The sequence below is a fragment of the Lichenostomus cassidix genome, chromosome 2 (genome assembly GCF_008360975.1).
Source record: "Lichenostomus cassidix isolate B80296 chromosome 2, HeHo_3.0, whole genome shotgun sequence".
Taxonomy (NCBI): Eukaryota; Metazoa; Chordata; class Aves; order Passeriformes; family Meliphagidae; genus Lichenostomus; species Lichenostomus cassidix.
Window position 1 is genome coordinate 78,081,454 of NC_139482.1, and position 16,937 is coordinate 78,098,390.

Below are 16,937 nucleotides of genomic sequence, written 5' to 3' on the forward strand. Positions count from 1 at the left end.
AAATTTTATGTTCCAAGTTTCCTTTGAACCTGTTTCAAGTCCTGATTATTCTGCTCTGACCCACAGATGCACAGCCTGCCTAGCAGGAGGAAGAGAAGGAGTCCAGTGACAGGCAGCCTCCTAGGACCTGCAAGAACTCCCCAGCAGCTGCAAGCCTATCACAGGCTATCTACAGGAGACACAGATACAGGTTACTGACACTCAGTGGATGAAAAGGAGAAACAAATAACACTAAGGGGACTGAATTTTTTCCACATGCCATGAATATAGGGCTAAGGAAGATGACACGACTGTCTGCCATGGACTGTCAAAGCCCAGGAAGGAACAGAAAACAAAAAGCCTGATGAAATAAGGAGTACCAAAAGTCAAAAGGAAGAAAACAAGTGGTGGTAGAAACACAGTGGCCACAATGAATCACCACATGTCCAACTGTGATAGAGACTATTTGCAGTCTACACACACAGCTCCTCACAAACAGCAGCCTCTTCTCATGGAAAATATCAAACCGTACTGTTTCGCCCACCTGACTCATGCTTCATTGCTTCAGCACCAGCTCCCCACTGCTGCTTCCCCACCAGGGCTCACACAATCCTCTGTGCCAGTGGCTGGCTGAGCTAAACCACTTGAGCTCACAGTTGCAAACGCTGGGTCCCTAAGTCATCACCCAGCCACATCCTTAGGAAAGTCTGCAAAGTCCTCACCAGCAGCTCCTTTCACTCCACTGTACAGATAGCAGTAACAGCTGAGAGCCAAGTTGGCTGAAGGGATTTGAAAGCATATTCTCATCCCAACTAAAATGCTGCTATAAACCTTGTCAGTACAGTATTCCTGGATTTGCTGTTTCAGATGTGATCTAGAATTAGAATAGTGTTCTGCCTTCTTTCCCTTGTGCTCCTTTGAGGGCAGCTACTGCCACCTGCTACTTTCCTGGTGGGGAGTTCTCTATGGAGCCAGGGTCTAAAGTGTCTTGTTATTTCAGAGATTGGCTTCTTGGTGGCTGTAAGAAAAGGGATTCAAGCTGCTAAGCCTGTCTGTGCATATTTTTGACATCTTACTAAATTGCCAGCTTGACAGAGAAGAAAAATAATTTATATAACATTATGCTAACATAATGCATTTCTTAGTGTTGCTAGTAAGCTGTCCATACTAAGCGAGTCCTTTTAACATCAGTGTCATGAAGGCATGCACGTTTTCTTTGGCAGTAAAACAGCATTGTTCAACTTTTCACTAGTTTATTGAGAAGTACTATACTGAGAAAGTTTATTTCCTTTTGAATAACTGTCGCTAGTTCTGGAAATGACATGGCAGCATTTGCTTTGAGGAAACATCCTCTTCACTTTTTACTATACCTGATTAAAAACTGCATGATGTATCATCGTCATCACCAGGAGAAAAAGGCTGGAACTTTAGTAACCAGTAAACCTTAATGTAGGTTAACTTCAGTAATCTACAGCAGATTGGAGGCAAGAGACATGCAAGTGATTTTTTTTTGTGCCCATTTATTGCTGCCAGGCTGCTGAGCATGGGCCATAGGTTGCACAGAGGAAAACTTCAGCGGTTCCTAGCAATTCCACTGATACTTTTGAACTTCCCACATGCATGAGCCCTGCATATACATTAAAAATCTCCATAAGTGAGACATAGGTGTAATCCCACCAATTCCACTGTAACATTAGTGGAATTTTCCAGAGACTAGGAGTTACAGAGTGGGTTATGACAAGCTGAAGTATTTTTTCCAGTCAGTCTTGTTCTGACAAGACCACTGTATTGGAGTATACTAAACATTTTGCCCTGGAAAAAAGCACAGGAATATGTATCAGAATATAATCTAGGCTTGCTGCTTTCCCCCTCCCCCCTCTTTAAATGAAAATAAAATGCTATTCATTAAAAATTTGTCCTACTTCAACATCTTCTCATGGTCATTGCTAAAGCGGTAACATATTTCCCTGGCTGCCCCAACCCTTTTCTCACAACAGGGGCAGTTTCTTCTCAACAAGGTACTCAGGACAAAGGAAGAAAACCTATGACCAAAGGACTTTTAGGTAGCAGTGATTGGGTTTCAGTTAAAACGGGCTGATTTTGAGACTTATGAGATGTTGGCTTGTATGTATATATTTCAAGATACCAAAATTCATTGATAGATTTGGGAAAATCAGCTAATGCAATTTTGGAACTAGAGCTGAGCACAGAAAATCATGATTGCAGTAATCAGTCTGCATTGAGATGCTCCTAAGCCATTTTGGTTTCTTTTTTAATTCATGTATTGCTATAAGCAAAGAAAGAAAATCACATAGCCTTAAACACTCTGGTCATCTGAGCTTTCACAACAAGAAAACAGAGGTTTTCTCTTCTGTTTTAAATCTAAAACAGGCTAACCAAAGACATAAAGAAATCTATATACCCTGTGCCATCTCCAAATGAAGATTTTCCATTATTTTTTCACATAGATACTTTCCTATCTGCCCAAATCACTTAGCTGAACAAATTAGCTCAGTGGGTTAAGCCTGGTGTTAATAACACCATAGTTCTGGGTTTGATCCCTGTACAGGCCATTCAATTAAGAGTCGAATTTGATCGTCCTTGTGTGTCCATTTCAACTCAGAGTGTTCTGTAATGGAGAAACTCTGATGAGCATAAGTTTTGGCCATGTGAACCACTTTCCGCCAAGGAGCAGAATAGATCTGTTATTTCTCAAGTCTCCAAGTTCATTTTTAAAACTGGCAGCAAAGTATGTAAATGAAATGTGTCTGGAAAGAACACACTTTAACCCAAAATCATGTTTTGGATTTTTTTTTTCTTCCAGTAAAGCTAATATTGACACATATAGCTCTGTGTCTGGGAGTAAAGGGTATCGCTTCCTCTGAGAGTTTTTTCTTTATGATTGAAGTGTGACATGCTCAGTAGTAGTCAGCTCCAAAATTACTACAGTTCAGCTATTTGTCTGAGACGGCTGGCATCATTAAGAGTGTGTTGTTTTAGGAATGTCTGAGGTTTGTGTGGTGGTAATTGGCTTGTTAGAGAAATCGTTGCAGGGACCAGGAGATCCAATTAGGTGTACAGTTTTTAGTGTCATTTCTTGACCTTCTGGATCTTAAAACTCAACTGGAAAAACCAAAAGCAAGAATTCGTGCTTTACTTCTGTAGCAAAACTGATCCTTAGACATAGCAAAACAAATGAGGTATTAGAGGAGAGCAAACAGACAGCTTGTCTTGGACTTCTCTGTTTTGCTTGAAATGATGCAAGAAGTGGGAAGCACCATCTGCTTTAGATTCATGTAGTACTCTCTGGCTCTGTTGTCTGTGTTATTAATTTTGTACCATTCTTCATAATAAGTTTGTAAGGTTGGCCAAGGTTAAGTTCTAATTGCATCAGCAATTGCTTGATTCACAGCTCAGTGACACATGCCTATTTGTCAGTGAATCTCAGCTTTCTGAGTCCTTCTTTGCGAGGATGGAAACATTCATGGACATCACCATGTGATTGTGGGCTTTCACTGACGAATGAAATAGTCAACTATTTTGAAAATAACATTTTAAGTTTAACCATTATGAAATTAAAACCAAAATCACATTGAAAAGTGCAGTTGTTTTTTTTGGTTTTTTATGTGGGAGAAAAAAAATCTTTTAAAGTAAACAGAGCTCAGTGCTGATATCCCTAGAAATCTTTAAAATGTGGTGCTATGGGTTGTAATGGTGTAAGTCCCTTGAGAGTGTCCTGCCAATAAACTACAACCGTTTTCTTAGAAGTAAGAGTAGTTCAGCCTCTGACCCTCTGATTCTGGGACTTTTTCTGTGATTGTAAACTTTAAGTTTAAAAAAAAAAATCTCAATGGCCTTTAGAGACATAAAAGTTACTTATTACTCACTTTCTAAACACTTTAAGTCTCATTTAACTTAAGCGAAGGGCAGGGAGAGCACAGAAGGGCGACTTCTGCAGCACTCTGTGCTTCTAGGACGCACTGCTGGAGGTGGCCCCTCCACAGAAGCAGGTTCCTCAGCACCTGGACTCTGATTCTGTCAGTCCTTACGTGGAGCATAAGGTGGTGTGTCTCCCGCAGCAGTTTTTAAGTTTTTGTGTGTAAGTGTAAAGCACATTCATTGGAACCTAAGAGAATGCTCCGTGAATCTGACATTCACACGTGGCTTGCTTCACAGACCTGCCAGACCTCACTCCTTCAATGAAATAAGTTGATTCGGAAACATCCATGTGCTGCCCTGCCATAAAAGCAGCTTTCCACAACGACTTACTGTGCAAAAATCCATTCATAGCAAAGAGTTTTCAAAACATGGAGTGAAGACTGGTGCATGGCTATTCGTGCAAAAATATTAAGAGGCTGTGCTTGATATTTGATTGAACTGCAACAAGCACCTGAACAGTTAAGGGACTAAACTGCCCTCTTTAAACTGATGAAAGGTCGGAGTCATGGTTTCAAATTCTTCCCCAGGCTGCTACAAGAGGAAGCAAGGCTGGGAGTGCCTCAGGATGATGACTAAGCAACTTGGGATTTACTGAGTGAATTTGAAGATTGTGAGTCTAACAGTCATAGTTCAGGTGGAAGACATAGACAGGGACCAACACAGGGAAAGGGGGAGTTTTTAACATTGTTTGCATCTTTGGGCAGTTCTGGTTATCTGGAATGAGGCTTGTGCTTGTTCACGGTGCTGTCATACCACCTTCTTTTTTTTTTTGACTATCTTGTTTACACTGTCTTGTTTGGACTCAAATAGTCTTTTCAGTTCTGTTAATCATTTAACTGCTGTATCTCTTAAGCCATCACAAAACAATGATAACTTAAACTCCTCCTTAGTTTAATTTAATTTAAATCTAATAATTTAACTTCCTAATACTCTTTATGAGTTATGAGAGACAGTTTTAGGCTAAGAAGATTGAATTTGGTGACTAGTGTTAGCATTTGTCAATCCAGTTATGAGACCTGCATGCATGAAAAGGATCACTTTCCTGAAATACACTATATCAAGATCTGTACAAAGATAACAGAGTTGTTATAAATGGAAAATTAGGTAGATGTTCACATTTGAAATAGCTGACTTAGAAAATAGACAAGTAGGTTAGAACTGAAGTAAGGTTCCCCAGGCACAAATAACTCTGCCATTACATGCCTTGGGAGGTTGGTCTTACAGCCTAATCACTCTTTTAACAGCTATTGCAAGTGTATAGAAGAAATCAAGTAATGATGTGCAGGTCTAGAACATAGTTTATAAAAGGTTAAAACAGATTTGGATTATTTAACTCTGCATATTATATTTGTCTCCATAGTTCAGGCTCCAGTCACAGCCTTTGTTATTCCTGATTATTGGGAGAACTCTGGGGTTCTTGAAACAGCTGGCTAACATGGGTACTATCAGACCTGTAAGGAGCTCTGTACAGAGCTGTGTGGTGACTCCCTGTGTCTGTGCTGTCTTCAACCAAACATTTGGGGAAGAGAGACCTGGAAAGACAGTGTTGTCCAACACTAAAAGTTGTCTTGGCTTGAAACAGTACAGTGAAGTAACATACTGGCGATCAGAAGTGGGAACCCCCAGATTTCCAGGGGTACCTTTTTTTGTCTTGTGGCTCCTGACATGCTGGCTCTAGGTAAGGAAGGAAACTAAGGCAGGTCAAGGCTGTCCAGGGATTGCACAGCAAAGCACACAGTGTCCTGACAGGTCCTGGCAGAGGTGGTCATTAGGCAGAGTAAGGAAGAGGCATAATGAGTGTGATTTGTTGCATGCCATCACAAATCACAGTATCCTTTTACAGCTTCGGGCAGGTTTACAGGTAGTGTCATGAGAATGCAGTGATAATAGATGGTGTCAGCATTTATAAGGTACTATATCCCATGAAATACTCAACACCTGGTGAAAACAGCTTTTCTAACAAAGAGCCTTGATTTCATGAAGGAGCAGTAGATTTTCTGGAGTACTGGTGTGTTCATTTAGCAAACAGATGTGGCACTTACTATACCCATCTCCCAGTCCAGCCATTTGTTATCACTCCTCTGCCAAAGGTTACTTTAAAAAGAATCATGAGAGCACTTCTTAGTCATAAACAGCAGCTGGTGAAGCTGCAATATCTGAAGCCCCTGCAGCTGTTTGCTAGGTGGATGTGTGTCTGAGCTCCAGGGCATCACAGTCTTTCAGGTACTTCTAAATACCTCACCCAAGAGTCCATATGTAAACTTTGTTTTTCATTCTTGTTCTTGTTCCTCTACAGCATATAGTGATTTGGGGTATTACATTATTAATAAGCTGCACCATGTGGATGAATCAGTGGGAAGTAAAACTCGGAGGGCCTTCCTTTATCTTGCTGCCTTCCCTTTTATGGATGCCATGGTGAGTGCCTGATTGACAACTGAACTTTAATGTTAATATTATATTTTTTGTAACCTTACTTCACAAACATTGTTACCTGATGGGAAACTGAAGTATACAGAAGTAAGCTGTGTCCTTTGCAAGCAGTAACTCTGGATATACCTAGACTCATCTCCTGCTCCATGGAGAAAGCATCTGGGTGGACTTTAAACATCCAGAGATCATGACAGATGTCAAAAACCTCAGCTGCCTTGTTAGAGCTGCAGTATGTACATGTTGGAAAGCACTGTACATACTTGTGATGTACATACATACGCACCTTGTGATGAGCTGCGCTGGTTGTCTGCATGTGACCTCATTCCAATTTGTTGTGAAAGATCTGAAGTTGCCAGGCATACCCAGATCACTTGCAGAGCTCACAAGGAATAAACTCAATATTTTCTCAAAGCAAATTTGTCAAAAAGATATTTCTTGCCATCAGTTTTTGCAAGCAAAGCTAAGCCCAGTATGGTCTCAAATTCTTGGGCAAGAGAGCCATACATAGGGTGAGCTGCTGCTTCCCAGATCACCAGGCTTTTTGCTTGTGGCCTGCACAACATGAAAATGTGGCAATTACACTTCAGAGGTGCAGCCAGCTGGTGAATGATTATTTATTAGATTATTTAATGTCATAATTCATCCTGTCCAGCATCTGATTTATGAAGGGCTGGTTTCTTACTAGATGTGCTCAGAAATTTCTATACAGTCTATAAATTTATTCCTATTCTCCCTGCCAGCCTGGCAATGAGGAACTCAATGCAACAGTGATTCTTCTGCACTAATGGCTTAATTTTTGCCTAGATTCACACCAGGTATTACTGGTAGGAAAGAGCCTTGCAGGTTGTTTGTGGTTTTGATATTTATTTCACAATATCGTAATCACTTTCCAAACTTTTCTCTGGCTTTTTTCAGGCATGGACCCATGCCGGGATTCTGCTGAAACACAAGTACAGTTTCCTAGTGGGATGTGCCTCCATCTCAGATGTCATAGCTCAGGTAAAGGCTCCTCCTAGATGTCACTGTTCCCATTGTGTTATGGACCAGATGCTTTCCTAAACAGGAACTCTCTTGTACAGAGAGTCCCTCTGTGCCTTCTCTCTCTTCCATGAGCAAGACACCAGAGGAAATAATCTTGTGTGGTGCCCTCTGACTGTTTCTTCATCATGTGAAGGCTCTTTGCTGACCGTTGTGGTTTAGGACAGTCTCACTTGACTGGATCAAGTCAGTTCCCAGGATTGTTTGGCTTGGGTCATATCCTCCAGCACTTCCACAGCTCTGATTCTTAATGGCTGAGAAACAAGTTATGTGTGTACATGTGTATGTTTGGGGAAAAGAAAGGTCAGGCAAAGAGACCAATGGCTGCTACCAGTCCTGAGGCTGAGAGAGTGCTTTGAAAGAGATTTTTCTCTCTCTGTGCATTCTCCCCAGAACTTCCCACAGTTCCCATGCAGTTCTGAGCTGGAGGTGAAGGCTTGATTCTCCAGCTGACCTGTCTGTTTTGCGTGTGGTGTCTAATCTAGGGAAATGCAGTGTAAGCCACCTTCTGAATACTTGTTACTGTTCCAAAAGGTGAAGGCTCAGAAGCGCACTGGAACGGGTCTGTGGTGATAACCCCTGGGCTATGCAGAGAAGACTAAATGTTTTTTGAACCTTCAAAAGGGAGATGTTAACTATCCTGTTGCTTTGTATTAGGCATACTGAAAAAACATCATTCATACACATGGATGATGGTCAGTGTTGTAGCATTTAAGAACCAATATACAGCCCTCTTTTGAAAACATATGAAAATATTACAAAATTAAGAGCCCCAGCACCTGTAAACAGTTGCTGTAGTGCCCCCTTACCAGCTGAATGGTGTAATGAATGGATTAGAAAGAGGATAAAACAGTACATCAAAGGAAATATGAAGTCAACAGCACTTAGTTCAATCCTCCATAGCATTTTCCTCCATAAGGAAACCATAAACCAGGTTGAACAATTCAGTCAGCTGCTACTCTGTATTTGTCAGGTCTGCCCCACTGCAGTACTGCACTGAATCCCCAGAGATAATACCAATTACCGTAAATGACCTTAGCCCTCAGGGTCTGCTCTTGTTCCGATGTGACCTACAAAATTTCCTGACCCTTGGGTGCATGTCAGGTCATGCACAGCTAAATACAGAAACAAATTCTTATTTTGGCTGTGCCCTTTCCACAGCGGTTGGTGAGTGGGTGCCAGGGTGGTGAAGAATAAGACACCTGTCATCTTCTCTCAGCAGAATGCTACACAGAGCAAGAGCATATCCAGAGCACAAAAAGTTGTGGCTGTCATACCCCAGAACTCTACACCTACGTCTGCTCCCTACACAGGGAACAGGGGCCCAGGCAGTAGGGCCCCTACTTCATGCGCACACTCTTAGTGACTGACTTTGCTTCTGTTTACTGAAAAGCAATGTTTTTGTAGGTTTCAAAAGACCAGTTCTGCAAAACTTTATAAGCACTGTGGCCTGCCTCAGGAACATTTGCAGAGTGGGGTTTTTCTTAACTACTACTACAGCTCTAGCAATGAAGGAGAGAACCTGCACCTGAACAATGTGTATTGTATTTCTCGTAACTCACTTGAATGCTAGCATATCCTGGCAGGCTTGTCCTGGTTCTGCTCTTCACAGCCCCACAGTTGGTTTTCAAATTGTGTCCCCATCCAGAATCATTTAGAATTTAACAGACATGTCATCTTCTCTGTACTTAACAAAGAGAATAATAATCATATTAATCAATTCCTTTACATTTTATGGATTGAGCATTTAGTTTTAAGAGGCTCAATTATGATCTGTTCATTAGCCCAAAAGTTTCCATTTAACTTACATTAATGTGGTACTCAGCTGAAGAGCAAATAATGACATTTTGAAATTTCACTTGAAAAAGTCGAAAAGCAGGTTGACATAGGACTTCCTACACCTAAATGTTGAAGTGAATCCTTTGAAACACCTGGCTTTTTAATTGCCACTACCCTCCCCCCTGCCAAAAAAACCCCAAACTAGTATGGCTTAGAAGCTGACCCTAGAAGTATGTCTCCAGCCTCAGCATAGATCAGAATAGCACATTCTCCTGGGAAGGGTGACACTCAGCCACATGCTTGATGCCAGACCCTGCCAGACTTTCATACCAACCTTCTCCTATTTATGGTTTCTAGTCTGACACCTGCACAACCTTCAAGTGTTTCATAAGTATGAAGTTAACTCTTGCTCTCCTCACGGGTATGACCAAGAACTGGGGTGTTGTGACTAAAGTTTCTAGGCTTGAAGTCAGATAGATACTGTCATCATGCAAGTTGTTGGTTCAGATGGATGAGCTAGGAATCAGACAGGAGATGTGTTGGCTCTTGAGAAACACGCAGACAAAAATTGTTAATCATCTGTTTGCTTGTTCTGCAGGTTGTTTTTGTAGCCATTTTGCTTCACAGTCACTTGGAGTGCAGGGAGCCTCTCTTGATCCCAATCTTGTCCTTATACATGGGAGCACTTGTCCGATGTACCACATTATGCCTCGGATACTACAGGAACATACATGATGTTATTCCTGACAGAAGTGGGCCTGAAATGGGGGTATGTCTTCATACTTGTGTTTTTTCAAACTCAATGATTTTAAAACTGCGGGAGGGTTTGTATTACAATACTGCATTAAACCACTGTGCATGAAGGGCCTTCTCTCTGTGCTGCAGGAAAAAGCATTTTCACTTAAAGAGGCATGGTAGAAACTATTCCAGCAACAGGTCATGTGAGACAATGCCTTCCATGGTATGGATGTGTCTACTGAGGACCTCTGTACTGAGCTGTAAGACAGCACAGCATGAACTAAGTGAACACCTTAGTTCATATGGAAGAAGATATCAAAATTTCTCCTTTTCTTCAAACGTCATATTGTTTTTCATGAAGCTTTGTCTGGTAGTCAGAACAAATTATGCAGATAGATACCTTATGCATTATTTATTGAGATCCATGACACATCTTCTTTTCAATCAGTATTGCTAACATGAGTGAAAATATTTTAGGCTCCTCATATTGAAAATTATTGAAATTAATGTACCAAACTGACAATGGGTGGGAAAAGCAGAAAACCCTTCTCCGTGCTTTTGGTCCTGCGCTGTATATTTTTTTCCAATCACGCTTCATTTTTTTTATCCTGTGTTACAGGGAGAAGCTACAATAAGGAAGATGCTGAGTTTCTGGTGGCCTTTGGCATTAATTTTGGCAACTCAGCGAATAAGTAGGCCCATTGTCAACCTTTTTGTCTCCCGGGACCTAGGTGGCAGTTCTGCAGCCACAGAGGTGAGGCAGTCAGCCCTTACTGCAAATGATCATTTACATGGTGTTACTTCTGTGTCTCTTCTTAGTCAAGCTATCAAGAAAATTTTTTTTTAAGTGCATTTCTGTTTAGTGCTCTTGTTATGCTTGAAAAGAAGACTGCTTGGACTCTCGCCATGAGCCTTTCTGTCGGGTCTAGTGGGACCTCACCCTCAACAAGACCCATAAAATTTTTTCACTGAACAGTGCTTGCATCCCAGGTTTTCATGCTCTACATATAAGTACATACAATCTGGAGCAGAGATTTTAGGACAGTCGTCAGTAGTCCCACGTTCTACTCTTTCCTGTCATGTATTTTATGGCTGTGCAAACTGATGTGAAACTACTGTTAGCAGTCATTGCATCACACAGAACTGTGCAGAGACATAAAGAAGCAAATATTAAAAAAAAAATCTGTCTCCTGGTTGGGATATGAAATGCACCCTGTTTCTCTTGAGGAATTTCAGATTACTCCAGCAAGTCTCCTACAGCTGTTGGGAGACAGGTTTCTGATTGTAATGCAGGGCCTTCACCAGTGCTCACCACAAGCTGACCCATTGTCTTGAGAAATCTGGGGTACTTCTGCTGCCAGTTTTGTGGGAGGATGTCTAGATGCATATAGTTATAGGATAAGAAAAGCTATAAGATACTAAATTAGAAGAAAAATTAAAGGAACTACCACTAATTTGTCATATATGATACTGCGTATTTCACTCAGGAGGTGCCAGAGACTGCAAATAAACAGCCATGAAAAGAGAACCTGGGAAACCTAACGCTTTTACTTGTGTGATTCAGGGATAAGTGTTAACAGTGGTCTCCATACAAGGGGAACCAGAGGTTAGCAAAAATCAGTTTGGCATTTCTTGGTGATTTTTGATTTCAGGTGCATCACATTTCATGGCTATCCAGCTCCATTTTATTGCTATTAAGATGACTCCAAATACAGGTCACAGCTGGTGATTTGCTGGCAGTTTTCACTAACAGTAATGGTAACATTCCAAGTTACTCTGATTTCTGAAATAATTGTCTCTGAAAAGGGAGGTGCTGCCAGTACAGATAACATCAATGTCTGGAGCATTAAAGAAAGCTTTCATGCCTATATGTTGGAATCACACCAATTGAGGAAAAATAGTGGAAAAAAAAATCACTGCTAATAATTTCAATACTTTAATCCAAACAGAATCTAGCATACAAAATGTGGTAGTGAAATAATTTTTCCTTTCACAGGTACTCTGTCTTTGCAGTCTTTTTGGACTTCATGATGAAAATAAGCAAAATATCTTTTATATTCCTTATTTGATTTGATCTAGTTAGGTTTCATAGAGATGAAAATTCTGCTGAAAATACAATAATGAGAGGGTGTGCAATTAAAAAGGGTGCTATCTTAAAATTCCAATTTGTTTTATTTGAACCAGTTACTTTTCCAAGGTACATTAAACATTATTAAAGCTATTATTAGCAGGGAAGGATCTATACCACTTTCTTGCTCTCTGTAGATATCACTACATTCCACTCTCCTTTTAAACAGCACAGGGAACAAATTAGCTTGCTACATGGTCCTGTGTTTGTATAGATCTTTTCACCAAGCAAAGACAGCAGTTACATTTATAATGGGAGAATGGGCTCAGATAATCAAGAAAAAGTATATTGAACATTTAGGAGTGAAACACAGACAGCAGTAGTTAAAAAGCTTAACTACTTAACTTTCTTAACTCTACCATTGCCAGATATAAAAGGAACCAAAATTTAGGTGGATTGTAACAGATCTGAACCTGCAGACAAAAGCACCGAAGCACTTTGATTTCTACAGTTAAGAGAGTCAGGCAGTTCTCAGTACAGATGCATACTTCAGCTCTGAGGACTAGACAACTTGCAGTGACAGTAAATTTACAAGCAGCCACAGGAAGAGCTCCAAAACACCCTTCCTACATGAAAGGCATGAAGTACATGTACTTGGACATTTTCTTCAGCAGTCAGAAACATCACCAAAATCTTTCATACATTTATATATGAGGGAGCTTATGAAAAATCTTTGATAAACCTCTTGGAGTGTACTCGTGAGTGTGTAAAAGGGCCTAGTTTTAAAATTTCAGGCAATGAATTGTTTCTTATGGCAAAAATGATCATCTGGAATTATTTTTGTCTGGTGCTTATCAATGAGCACCAAAGTGGGAAGAGTTGGATTTTTTTGTCTCATGCCTCCTGCCCCTGAGCAGTCAGATTGATGACCAAACTTAGTCAGCCACTAAGGCCCACTAATTTAAGTAAGTCCATCTGTCTTTCTTAAAGCTGTTTTATTTATGAATAACCAAGTAAAATGTATATAAATTGAAATTATGCAATATGATCCAAAGCTACTGTGAGCTGCAAGGCATTCTGCTGCTGAGGTGTCTGTCGGTAAAATAACCCAGGAGCCATATGAGAGGGAGGTGTTTAGCTGGCTGAGGGGTGCACCACAGCTCAAGTTATCTATTATCTCAGAGTATCAGAGGGATGGTGAAATGACAAAGCTGAGTTAGGTGACTTCATGGCACAAAAAGATTTCATAAGCTTAAAACACCAGGCCTAATGAAGCCCATTTTGATGGTCTTCCTGAAACAAAAAGCTTCCAGTCACTTATCTGGTTTTGCATTGTGTCAAGGTCAATGTGCTGATATTGGTGGGCAGTAGCACCCTATGTTATTTTAACTATTGTGTTTGAAGATTTGAAGTTCATGTTTCTCTCTATTTGTAGGCAGTGGCAATTTTGACAGCTACATATCCTGTGGGACACATGCCCTATGGCTGGCTGACAGAGATCAGAGCAGTATACCCTGCTTTTGACAAGGTAAATGTCCCCATTAGGACCGTCATAAATACCTCTTGTGTGGTTTTGCACGTGTGGTCTTCCTAGTTCTCTCTGTTTGTTGTTCCACTGATGGGTTTTCTTAAAATCCTGGTTAAAATTACTTGGCTTTTGGTGGCTTCAAGCTGTTGTCTGATTTATGATTTTAACCTTTGCTCTGTGTTACAAGGTATTAAGCTGCCTTTTGAATAGATAGGTGCTATATTTTTAAGGATTAAGAAAGTCTTCACTATGAGGTAGCTACTTAGGTAATTAAGTGATTTCTCACAAAGAGTCATCACTGAATGAGCAAGCTCACGTCTCTTTCTAGATTTTGTGGTATCTCTCAAGTAGATTTGGGTTCATTTGCTTATGTTAATATTTAGCAAAGGGTGTTTCATAGACTGTCAGTAACACAGACAACATACATTCTTTCAGTTTACTACCAAAACTTAACTGACCAAGGCTATGAAGGTTTTTATTGGTATATCATGTAATTTTGTAAGAATGCAAGGACTGCTCCTGGAACTGAGCACAGAATAAATATATAACAGAAATTAATTTTGTTTAGCCTCTTTTTTTGCTCTGATGTAGAACTGGTGCTCACTAGTCCATATGTTATGCAAAAACCAGTCCTGTCCTGTGACTCTGGAACTCAAATGCCAGATCCTCTCCTTCCCTTTATTTACCAGCTAGTAACTGAACTTTCTGGTTCCAAGTACTCTTGAAAAATATGTTTGTTTGCTCTGGAATGTATTTAACTGGAGCAAGCCCTGTTTAATATCCGTATTCACCGTATTTCCAAAGAGAATTTGAAACCAACACAAAGTCAATTTGGTCATAACCTCCTAACTTGCCTGTACAGCTAAATTGACCTGCCAGATAAAATACCACATGCAGGCTTTTTCAGAGGCCATGCTGTTGAAAAGGAACTGCAGATGCAAACCCAATGACCTACAAGACAAAAATAGTTTGGGACAGGAAGCACAGGGGCTGCTAACCTCATTTGATATGAGCCACAACAAATGCACTATTACCATGCAATAGTAACAGCAATTAAGACTCCTAAATTCAGATCTCATTTATCTGGTGAAAGATGTGCTGACAACTGCAGTGGTGACAGGATTAGACGATGATTTGTCCATTTGTTTATTTCAGTTAAAAGGCTTCTCATAGGGCTCTTGTGGAGCAATGTGAGGAAGAAAATGCTAGGGTGAGGCACAGATGGGTACAGTTTATCTAACTTCTGGAAAATTACTAATGGGAATTTTAGTTCCATGTTTGAAGAGCAATTTGTAATAAAATGTGCAAAACGAGGTAGCAGCAGTGTAAAGGATATCTCATCCTGGCAACCATATGTATAAATGCCTTCACTGTACTTTTCAGACAATACATACCAGGCCTGAAACCCAGAGTGGGTTTTTTTAGATTGCTGTGAGAATTGCTTTTCCCTCAGTCATGCATCACCTGTGTGTGACCGTGCCTTTCAAAAGTTTTGTATCCTTAAGCTAAGTCTTTCTCAGAAGAGTCCAGACAAAAACACTTTTTATTTCTGGACCCCATAAGGCCTCCATTGTGATTTTTAGAAGCCAAAACAGTGTGTTTGCATGCAAGTTCCCATTTTCTTTTGTCAGTTACTCAGGAAGCTGGCAATGCTGATGGCCATCAGAAGCACACTGATGGGATTTGAGATGCCCCCTGTCAGTGGCTCTACTGGAGAAGTCAGATTCTTGTCTTCACAAGGATATCATTACCTCTCTTCACATTTGTAAGAGAGATGCAGGGTCTACTTCAGTCTTTCATGAGACTCTGTCCCAAGCAACCTCATGGCCTAGCAGTTACATTCAGGTTAAGGGGTTATTACTGGATATCTTGGAAGAAAACTTGTTCTGTGCTCTCTAAGCTGTTTTATATGCTGATAATGCCATTATTCTTAATGGACTCTGCCACCTGGTTCAGAGCAACACCAATTGTGAGATTTCTGAATGCTGTTTATATGATGACTAGATGGGAATAGATATTCTTTTTGCTCCAGAATCTCTATAGTGTTTTGTTCTGAGAACTAAATAGTGTGTAAGAGCTATGAAAAAAGAGTACAAGGTCAAGAGTTGGAGCAAAGGGCAGAGTATGGCAAGGGCAGGGATAGCAACAGTGAGGTAGGAGCGAACGAGAAAACTTTTTCTTAGCAGCCCTTTTGGATGGCTTAATTTGGGCGTGCTTTGCTTCCTCTCTGTTATTTTAGGCTAGTTAGAAAGTTGAGCCATGCAGCAAAAAGTTCATTTAAACACTGGTGATGATGTAAGCAAGGCCTATCCTCACATCTATAAAAACTAACAGTAGCAAAGTATTTCTTCAGAAACACAATTAACAGGATTAGATGCATGAAAAAACGTTTAAAGACAGCTTTCATAACCTGTTCCCAGAAGGGTCAGATGGAGTGGCTTCCTCCTTTAGGGTCTGGGTTGCCTACATGCATCTTTGAGCACCCAAACTTCCAAGCAGGTATTTAGTCAGGAGCGTGGGGCTGTCCCAGTGCAATTGCTTCACTGATCAGAACAAAAACATTAAATTGCAAAATTCCATCAAACACTTGAATGTGTGTGGAATGATGTACTCTTCACAGTGCTCCACTCTCAAGACGCGTCTGCACCAGTTTTATTTTTCCTGTGAGTAACTCCAGTAAAGGAGGCTGACTGTGTGACAGGTACTGCTCTTCTACCCTAATGACATCAAGGGTGTATAAATGTACATCTCATGGCACAGGTTTTATCAGCAGGTGCACAGAGTTGTGTCTCAAACAGCCCCAGGGTAAATGCAATAGATGACCTAACAGCCTCCTGCTTAAGGGCTCCTAATGGTGCCCTGCTTTGATATCCCATCTTCTCCTTTCACAGACCATTTAGTTTGGATTTATGTGTTCCCCAAGGGCAATTTTAAATCTTCAGCTTCATTTGCTATATTAGACGTTTGGAAGAAGGCTTTTGTTGTTTTGAATAAAACTTCAGTGCCATGTGAGTACAGAGCCCATGTTCAAGGTGGAACATCTAATAGTCCTAATTATGTTCTGTTCATTAAACTGCATTAATGGAACCAGGTGTTCCAGAATCTTTGTTTATATTACCTGCTTGTCTAATTGGATCAGTAAGGATGCTTGCTTTGGTGATTTGGTACCAATTTGTGGTAAAAGGGAGTAAAATCCTTTTACCTGTGTGAAAACATGCTACAAACTTTAAACCAAGGTTAAAAAAACCATGTGGTATTTTCTTAGAAGGAGCTACCACTCTTTTTCAAAGCTGAATTTGTTAAATAGGACTTACTCCTTAGAAAAGTAGAGAGATTACTCAGCCTTCAGTGACCATAGCAGCAGTTGTTGTCAGTTTAAGCGGAAAATGTTCTGTGGTGGTACAAAGTACTCAGAGAGCTCTAGGTTAGAAAGCAAAC

At 40.5% G+C, this 16,937-nt stretch overlaps 1 protein-coding gene across 2 annotated transcripts in view; it reads left to right on the forward strand.

The window, feature by feature from the left end:
- The window catches only part of ANKH (ANKH inorganic pyrophosphate transport regulator), a 105,563-nt gene that overhangs the window by 58,036 nt on the left and 30,590 nt on the right, over positions 1–16,937 (forward strand). Inside the window, exons 2-7 of one of the 2 annotated variants that reach the window (XM_085052124.1) lie at positions 67–190; positions 6,215–6,333; positions 7,264–7,347; positions 9,764–9,934; positions 10,523–10,657; positions 13,407–13,499. In XM_085052124.1, the coding sequence (XP_084908250.1) occupies positions 67–190; positions 6,215–6,333; positions 7,264–7,347; positions 9,764–9,934; positions 10,523–10,657; positions 13,407–13,499 (726 nt within the window). The remainder of the gene's footprint in view (positions 1–66; positions 191–6,214; positions 6,334–7,263; positions 7,348–9,763; positions 9,935–10,522; positions 10,658–13,406; positions 13,500–16,937) is intronic. The other variant, XM_085052123.1, reaches the window with a different exon arrangement.